The sequence below is a fragment of the Centruroides sculpturatus genome, unplaced genomic scaffold (assembly GCF_000671375.1).
Source record: "Centruroides sculpturatus isolate CEXI.00-Female unplaced genomic scaffold, Cexi_2.0 scaffold1641, whole genome shotgun sequence".
Lineage (NCBI taxonomy): Eukaryota > Metazoa > Arthropoda > Arachnida > Scorpiones > Buthidae > Centruroides > Centruroides sculpturatus.
This window is the reverse complement of record NW_019386719.1, coordinates 119,891-129,618: the sequence shown is the minus strand read 5'-3', so window position 1 is coordinate 129,618 and position 9,728 is coordinate 119,891. Positions and strand designations below refer to the sequence as shown.

General features: G+C 30.2%; 1 protein-coding gene across 4 annotated transcripts in view; it reads right to left on the bottom strand.

Annotated features, from left to right (window-relative positions):
• The window catches only part of LOC111615654 (choline transporter-like protein 2), a 73,382-nt gene that overhangs the window by 24,253 nt on the left and 39,401 nt on the right, over positions 1 to 9,728 (bottom strand). For 3 of the 4 annotated variants that reach the window (XM_023357083.1, XM_023357081.1, XM_023357082.1), the window contains exons 4-8: positions 9,136 to 9,214; positions 8,133 to 8,214; positions 7,802 to 7,921; positions 5,234 to 5,291; positions 2,254 to 2,289 (exon numbers count right to left, since the gene is read on the bottom strand). In XM_023357083.1, coding sequence (XP_023212851.1) covers positions 2,254 to 2,289; positions 5,234 to 5,291; positions 7,802 to 7,921; positions 8,133 to 8,214; positions 9,136 to 9,214 — 375 coding nt within the window. The remainder of the gene's footprint in view (positions 1 to 2,253; positions 2,290 to 5,233; positions 5,292 to 7,801; positions 7,922 to 8,132; positions 8,215 to 9,135; positions 9,215 to 9,728) is intronic. The other variant, XM_023357084.1, reaches the window with a different exon arrangement.

Genomic DNA, 9,728 nt, shown 5'->3' with positions numbered 1-9,728 from the left:
ATGAAAGTCAATAAGAATCAACCCGACAAAACTCAAATCAATCTATTTTCTAACTTAATTCTATTCCCCTTTGGAATTCGACAAAAATCAAAGACTTAATTTATGTACAATAATTCTTATGAATTAAAGATCCTAATCATCACCTCAATATACTAGGAACCCTTTTCCTCAACTCTCAAGACTTTCTCTAATCTTCGATCCACAAATCGAATAACTTCAAAAGCGCCTTGGAACTATTTTATCCTATCGGACACCTCTCTTTCGTTTGCTGCTACGAAGCTCACCAAGCTCATTGATAACAGAAGCTCACCGCGTCCATCTTCACTTGAGATTCGGACTTTATACTGTGAGGTGACGTCACAACTCTGAATGCAATCACTCCCCTCATTTACATACTTATTTGCTAACAATAAACTTTTTCTTTTGTCTAACAATAAACTTTTTCTTTTTGTTTCTATTTTCTGACAATACTCGCTAACCTTTTACATTATTCTTTTTGACAATTTTAGGGATATTTTTACTCTTTAAGGTTTAGTGAGTCCCTAAGTTGTGCTTGTGGGGTCTCCCCCTTTTCTTGGTGCGGACTTACTTTTTTCCGCTCGGGAGCGCAAGTTTTTTCTACAGCGCTTTTCTCTCATTGGTGAGTTGGTTTCTCTTCTCTTTTTAAGTTTCTAAGGTGAATGGTGAGGAAACTTTCGTCCTAACAAAACATAAGCCCCAAACAAAAATATAATAAAAAGCAAAATAAAAGTAAATAAAAATAATGCTCGGACTTGGTTCCTTACAACCAAATGTAATTAGAAAAATCTCTGTTCCTGCCAAGTTTGTAAAAAATGACTAATGTGCAACAAGAGCTTCACTGTTCAACTGAATACTTAAGAACAAACTGGTGATGATATATATGAATTTTCAATTTCTTTTTCTAATTAAGCATAGTGCTTGAAACATTCCTAAAACAGCAAGAGGTCAGGCTGAAAAATCTTGTCCCATCATATTTTTGTTTCAAGTGGTAAGAATAGGATAAAAACAGGTCCATGCATCACTTGTTATCTCCTCTCCAATATAAGTAACAGTGAACCCATAGGTAACCCCAACTATAACCCAGTCAGTCAAACTATAAGACTATGGATGTACTGTTCAAACAGTATGACTATGAAATTTTTCACTGCCAAAAACATTCCTTCCATTAATATCAATCATTGTACGCAAAATAAATATATCATGATGAACATGTTGGTGAGAGCACAGACAACAGGTATAACAGTTTAAGCTCAGACAAATAATCAGTAAATATTGCAGTACTCACCTAAGAATGAAAGAAAAAAACTTTAATGAAGGAATTCAGAAATCTGTTGAACATTGGAAGAAGTGTGTTAAAATCTGAAGAGGTTATGCAGAAAGTAATTATCCAGAGTTTAAATAAAGGTTTATGATACATTTTTTTTTTCACTTAAATAAAAATTAAAGCAAGTGAGATATTTAGGTGGAAACAAAACTTCAGCTTACCCTTGTATTTAACACATCTTTAAGGAAATATTTTGAGATTTTCATTACAGATGTGTCATTCAAACTGCTTATCAAAGAATAAAAACTCTAAAAAAATTCAAATGGTTTTGGAGTGTGTGCCAATCATGAGTTGGTAAGTGTGCCAAGCCCAAAACAGATGATTTCGGTCTCAACGCAATATGTCCGATGCCAATTTTTCACAAAATCAATCATTTGTAGTTAACAAGAGACTGTTGACGACAGATTCAAGAGAGTTCCAGTTCTCCAAAATGTTTTTACTTCAAGAGAAGCAGCTCAAACCAGTTTTGAATATGCAGATACTTTTTAGCTGATTGTCTCAATTATTCATTTTAATAGTTATACAGCATAATTTTAACAGACAAAAATGTTAAAAATAACTTATTAATTACTGTAGCTAAATATTGTAACAAACAACATTTTCCACAAACAAAAGTAGTTTTTACTTAATACATTTCTTAAAAAATAATAAGAAGCAAAGTAAAATTAGCTTTAAAACTGGCTTATTAAAGTTATAATTAAACAATGTGCATCTCAACTGGTGCCAATATTCAACAACAATGTGCACAACAGAAAATCAAACTAAGTCAAAAAGTGCAAATAAAAAAAATGAAAAACAAGTGACAAACTGAAATTAAATTTGCATTAAAATGTTACATTGGTTCAGAATTTAGGTAAGAACAACCATGCACTAGAATCGATCATGCAAAGAATGTAAAATGTACTCACAAGTAATGGGAATACCAGAATTTTCAATAAAATCACCTGAAGCATGAAAAGAGACAGAATAAAACAGTTCTTTAAAATATCTTTTAGACATGTGATTTGATAGAATAAAACAGTTTAAAAGATTGTTATAAATAATTCTAAAAATTTAACATATAAATAGTTTAGTTTATTTAGTTGTCAAAAATCAAATGACACACACAATCCAATTTTCAGTCAAGTTTTGAACAATAAATGCAAGCAATCTAGCTTCGCCAAAAATATTAATAAAATAAGCCATCCAAAATTCCTTGATATTTAAACTAATTACAAAGTTTTTGATCCTAACTTTGATTTTTAATATAGGAAATTAAACAATATTTTAGAAATTTTAGAAAGTTATCAACAATATTTATCTAAACTATCATTCCATCATATTTGGGAATAAAATGTATGATCTAATATACAGAGACAACTCATAAGTAAATAGACACCCTTATTTTCAGTGTCTTTATTTTACAATACAAGTGCTACATAGCTTAACCCAGTCGGACATGGCATAAACAAGTTCTGCTATCTAGATCCAAGGAATGTTGGCCCGCTTGGAGGGCAAACAGTCTAAAAGTTCTCAGCCAAAAGTAGGCTTTTGTAAATGTCATCACAGTGTGCGATCCAGCAAATTCCAGACTTGTTCGAAGGGATTTATGTCAGGTGACCAAATGGTATCTATTTACTTATGGGTTGTCTATAAAACAAAACAAAACAACAACCAATAGCACTCTATATTAGATGTTATTGGTCTTAGTTTTTTACCAATTTGCAACTGCCAATGATGTTATAAAGAGGAAGACAAGTTAAAAAATATAACTTATGACTTTCTCTGACAACTGTACAGTCACACAAGGAATTATTTTGAGTTTTAATACTGTTTCCCAATATAATGGATTCAAAAATTCTTAATATATCTTGTATAAATGCAGATGTTTTTGAAGTTTTTTTTTGTTATTTACTTTGTCAAGAATCCAAGCAACTTTATGATAAAAATATATTACAATTTTCTCAATTTGCAGCCACAAAATAATGTATTTTTGGTAATGATATGTACAGTATTAAAATTAAGTAAAATAAAACTATAGTTATTTATGATAAATAGAATAAAATAAATGGCAATACTAAGCCATATTTATTATAGTTAGAAAAATATATTTTATATATAACAATAAAACTCTGAGAGGAAAACTTGAAGACAAAAAATGATTTGAAAAGCTTATAAAGAGGGGTTGATTTCATCAGTGTTTAATTTAATTCTCGTAATATGAGGACATATACAAGTTATGTATGAGTTCATATATTTCAGACAGATAGATTAAGTCACTTCATAAACAATTGATGTACTATAATTATTTATTCTAGACCTGTGCACGGCTAAAAGATTTGGTGCCATTTCTCTTTGCTAGACAAAATGTATCATTTTGCAGTCTCTCATTCAATTTAAAGTTTTACAGGAAACTTCTCATAGCAGTATGCCCAAGGTTAAAATAAACAGATTTATTATATAAAAACTTTAGTTTACTATACTCAACATAAAAAGCATTGTACCCAAGTGTAATAAACAGCAAATTCTTAAGAAACATCAACAATAATTGTATAAATTCAGTAAATGTAACTATTTTTGTATATTCAGTTAATAAAATATTTTTAGATTTTTTTTGGTTCTTAAATAGTTGTGATTTAAAAATGAAAGAGAGACAACAAAATAAGTGGGTCAATTGTCCTAGAATTATATTTTATAAATGTAATATGTTATTATTGTTGACCCTCAACATGATGGATTAATAGAAGCAATCAAATAATGCCAATTGTTTGCTGTATCCAAAAAATGTCAGTGTGCTACAAGACATTTCATACACAATTAGAAATGAACAACTTATATCATGATAGATATAAGGAAAAAAGGAAAACACTGCAATAATACTTCCAAGTGGACAAACAGTAGCTGCATTTAAGGATGTCCTGATACCATATCGATATTTTCCTTTGATACAGAGTACTTTACACTTGATACTTTTGGTCCAATACCAGTATCAATAACTTTCCTCAGGTATCTGATCGGGCATCGTTACATTTTTCACCGACAGATAAGATCCAACCAAATTTGGGTTTTAAAGTCAGTTTTCAGCCAAAACTGAAACAGACACTATTTTTGGTTAAGTTATACACTAAATATTAATGACCAAAAATCAACACATTTATTACATCAAATTTCATTTTAAGAATCTATCTACAGTATGCTTATTTTAACTTAACTTGCTAAATATTTAAAAAACTTGAAAATATATTAAAATCTCAAATCAATTGATCCAAGTACAGTATTGATAACATTTAGTTTATGCAATAAATCTAATAATTTGTTAATGATAAATAACATGCTTTATTTTAGTTATGTTAAAAGTTTCAAAATCAAGCCACAGACTGAACAGTGACAGCCAGCAAGATTTCCAGTTTCGATACCCAATATCAGCTGATATCGATACTTTAAGATCAATACCGTTTATGGTATCAGAACATCTCTAGCTGCACCGAAATAGTAGCTACAAAAGTGTGTACTAATAATTGTTTGATATTCCTGAAGATTGTTTTTCTGCTATGGCCAATTAGTCTCCAGGACTCTTACACTGTATGACACAATCAACACTACATTGTAACACAAATAACTTGACACTAAGCTGTCTGGATGAATGTACAATAATCTTCCATGAATTCAATTTACATAAAGTTTGTATAAGATTGTCATACCAAATGCAAACCACAGAGTCATCAGATACAATCCAATCGTTTCCAAAATATGCTATATTGGAATCTGTAAATCTGAGTCAACAATATTAAGTTTCACATTTGATTTTTTTATTCTATTTTTTAAAATGGAAAAAAAATCAAATTTAAAATTTTTAGATTAGAAATCTCAGATATTTTATCTGATAGATGATAACAAATATAATCTTACCTGCATTGCTATTTAGGTAAAATGAAGCACAATCACCATCCCTAGCAAGCTGTTGGGCCTGTGAAAGAATTAAATTTTTAATACTTCTCATATATCATTTGAAACAAGTATATTATTATTTAATGAAAAAAGAACTGCATTTCAAGAAAAAACTTGCTGTTATCACATAAAACAAAAATAAAAGCATATTTATTAAAGATCCTCATACATCCAGTTCAAGCTGTTTTAAAAAAACTTTTATTGAAAAATTCAGTAAACTGCAGCACTCAAGCTACAGTGGTGCATCTTACTTCAAAATTAATTTGTTCCAGGAAGTCATTCAAACTCCAAACTGAAGTCCAAATCAATTTTCACCATTTGAAATACAGTCGACCCCCTATAATTACGGTCCTTATAATTACGATTCCTATAAAACTACGAAAAAATTGCTACCGGTATCCGTAAAAAATAGTAAAAGTTCCTATAAACACCTCAAACGTCATCGGGCAGCCGAACTACTTTCCCGCCGTCCGTAGCGCCATGCTACGGAGAGATTTCTATCGTCTGGACAGTATTATATAAATTATATATAAATTAGGTACTGTACATATAATTATATATTAATTATATATAAATTAGGTACTGTATATATAATTATATATTAACTTATTGTAACTTTGTTATAATTAAATATATAATTTCCGCCGTCTAGCGTGGCGCCACGCTACGGAGATTTTTACGCTAACTATCGTCTGTCAGTATGTAAATTAGGTACCGTAAGTCTAATACAGTACTGTAATTTTATACATTTCTTGTGAAAGAAACATTTCTTATTCAACGGCGATTAAAATTATTTATATTAATGATGTCTCCGAAGTTCTACGAAGTTTTCACAGAAAAATAAGTTGTTAGAAATCGGCCGCTCTTTGCTGAGCTGTTCCGCGACGAAAACAATGTTGAGCAATGGCAATGTCGAATGGTGACACTCGGTAAGTAATCCTACAATTTTTTGTTTATAGCGTAGTTTATACGGATTATTCCCAAAAAATATATACGTATTTTGGAAATGTTGAGTCGGATTAGTCTAGAATCGATTAATTTTATGGAAGAAAATCTTTCAAACAGCCGTAGTCCGTAAACTTGACACGTGTCGGGTTGTGATTGGAGGGATTCGTAAGAAATTGGATTCCTAGAGAATGGAACGTATCTCTATCTTATAGGGGGGGTCGACTGTAAAGTGAATTATAAACATATAGTGCAAAAGTGTTAGCTTTTTCTTTCAAGAGAAGTAGCATAAACTGAAAATACAAAATTTTTTCTTCTATACAGAGTTTCCCTGAAAATAAGACCTAGCAAAGATTTTGCTGAATTGATAAATATAAGGCCTCCCCCCAAAAGTAAGACCTAGCAAAGTTTTTTATTTTTTACTTGTAACGGTCATTGACAGATGGTTGAAAGTGGCCATTGGCTTTTTCAAAGTATACCCACTGATTGGTCAGCAGACAATTATGCCAGACGGCATGATTTGCATAAGACTGTGGCTTGGAAATCAGATTTGCATAACGTTACGGTTGGGGATCGCTAATTGGTCGGCCGAGAATCACGCCACATCACATTTGCATAGTGCTACGGTTCAGTAAGCACTAATTGGTCATCAAGCCTGATGTCAATTCTATAAAAAGGTTAAGTTGAAGCGAGAGTGGGAAGTCCACTCCAGCACGGCAACTTCATAAGTTCACTTCAGTTCATGACTTCGGTTTTATTTAAGTTCAGTTTGACATGACCAGATATATGTCACTCTTGTCTAAGTTTGACTTTGAACAAAAAAATTCCAAAAATAAATGTGAATTCTTATTAATGGAAAATAAGACATAGCGCATCTTTCAGAGCAAAAATTAATATAAAACACTGTCTTATTTGGGGAAACAGGTAGTAAAAATGACTATTTAAATTCAGAAGATAATGTCTAATTTGTTGAAGGAAAGTTAATAAAATATTTCAAACATTTAAAACAGATTAAAGGAGAAAATAATATCAAAGTATCAAAACTTCTTACAATCTATTTGCAAAAGATTCATTTATAATTCCATACGTTCAATAGTGTCACTAGAGGGTGTAGAACACAACAGGTGTGACCAAACATTCTTCATAAGCCCAGCTTATATTTATCAATAGAACTAACACTAAAATGCTATGCTAATTTACTTTTTAAACTTTCTAATGTGATCCAAGTCAAACTCGAAATTATTACAAATTACAATAAAAGATACAAAAATATTTTACGTTTTACAAATATAACACAATTACGAAGATAAAAGTAAACAAATAAATATAAAGATGTGTAGGCTTGCATATGATATTGAAATTTAAAAAAAGGTGTGATTTTAATTATGATAGTTGTTAACATTATTACCATTATATTCAATAATGTAAAGGTGAAAAAATTTTGATTTACTAAATATTCCATACGGTCTGATAAACAAATCCACAGAGGTGACACCATAAGTTACTGCACGAAACGACACCAACCCTAGCAACATCACTTCATATATTCAAGAATAATGTAAAAATAAATAAATTTTGACTTACATCTTTCTTTGATTTGTCAACGTCATACTTGCAAATCATTTTACTCTTTACTTCTTCTTCATTTGAACTTAAATCAGTCCAAACTGAAAAAGTAGAATTTGGACATCTCTCAACACAGACCTGCAGAGAGAAAATATTAAAATTATTTTCATTTAAAATTAAAGAAATTTAAGACATCCCAATATCAAATTTTACTTTAAAAATATCATTTTAACATTAACAAAATTCGTTATTCTTAGAAGTATTGGGTAATAAACATAACTCAAATCAGATGAAATGTCAAATTCAGTATTTAAAATATTATTAGAGATATTCAAAACTAATTATTTACTTGAGTAGTGGGGCATCCTGTAAAAAGAACTGTTGCTTTTGCACATTCCAGCAGATTAAAAAAGAAGAGATATGGTCTATTTCTGAAATTAAAAAGTTGCACTTTATTTATTGTCTATAATTTTATTATATCAAACAATATATGTTATTGGTAATAATGTAAAGTTAAAGTTCATTAATTAAGTAACTGATATATCACTCGATCACATGCATCCTTGTACAGCAAGAAAAATGTGTGTTTACTAAACTGGAAAAAACCAACATTTATATAATTCACTTCATCTTCGTATTTCTGTTTTATTTCCATTAGTATTTGTAAAATGTTCAATTCTGCATCATCAATCTGATGAATATCATTAAATATGACTAATTTTTGGACATTAGTTTTTTCCAGTTTAATAAACCCTTTTGGCTGATGAGAACAAAATTAAATTACTTAATTCTGGAAGCCAAATTAAATGTTATTCAGAAACATTTGTTCTTTTATAAGATGATCATCAGCTATAAAAATTATTAAGTGCATTAGAACAAAAACATTTAAAAGAGAGAACTCTTTTGAACGTATTTGTTCTAACATACCAGTTGATTTTTACAGCTGATGTTCATATAAAAAGAACAAATGTTTATGAATAACATTTACTTTTGTTTCCAAAGTTAAGCAATTTTTTCCTCATCTTTTTACATATAAATTTGTTTGGTATTAAAAAAAAATCTATCAAAATGTAAACCTATTTAATTCTACACAGATGTTCAGTAACATCTAATAAACTTTCTTGGAGACGGAAAGCAAAATTGTTCAGTGATTTAAATATCTAAAAAATTTCATTAGTTGAACGAAAGTAGTAATGAATTCTAATTAAAACTAAACACAATTTAGTTAGTTTGTTTTGTGCATATTTATGCTTTCTGGTTTGCCAACAAACATTTATCTAACAGGAAATACAAAAATACTACACAAATTACTTGAGAAATTTGCAAAAGAAAAAAAAAATAATACAACTTACTCAAATTTTCCTCTGCCGCAAATATTTCCCTCGCTATCTGTGGGATTAATTAAAAGATCTGGGTCACCTTGAGTAAAAGCTGAAAGTAAAAAATTTACAGACAAATTAAATATAGATGTATTTAATTTGCACACACACAAAACAACCCTCTTCCATGGATTCAATAACGTCTACATTTACAAGTGCATTATTATTATTATTATGTTGAATTTAGTGGATAATACTCGGTTTAAACCGGTGGCTGTGTACTATGCCGGACCAGAGTCAAGGCATAGCAACCAAAACAAAACAAAAATTAAATGTGTGTGTCAGTGTCTGTATTAAGGAATTTCCTAACAATATGGCATGTATTCAATATAGTGGCCTTCTGTAGTGTGATGTATGTATTTCTACTCAATTGTAATGGTCCCAGGCTTTTCTGTAGTGTGTGTGGTATCACACCTGTACAGAAGAGAACAACAGGTACAATAAGCACCCTATCCATCCTCCACACATGCCTTATTTCCTGGGCGAGTTCTGTGTACTTGCTAATTTTTTCAGTGCATGTGTTTTGTACATTGTGAGTGTTTGGAATGGCTATGTCTATAATGTAT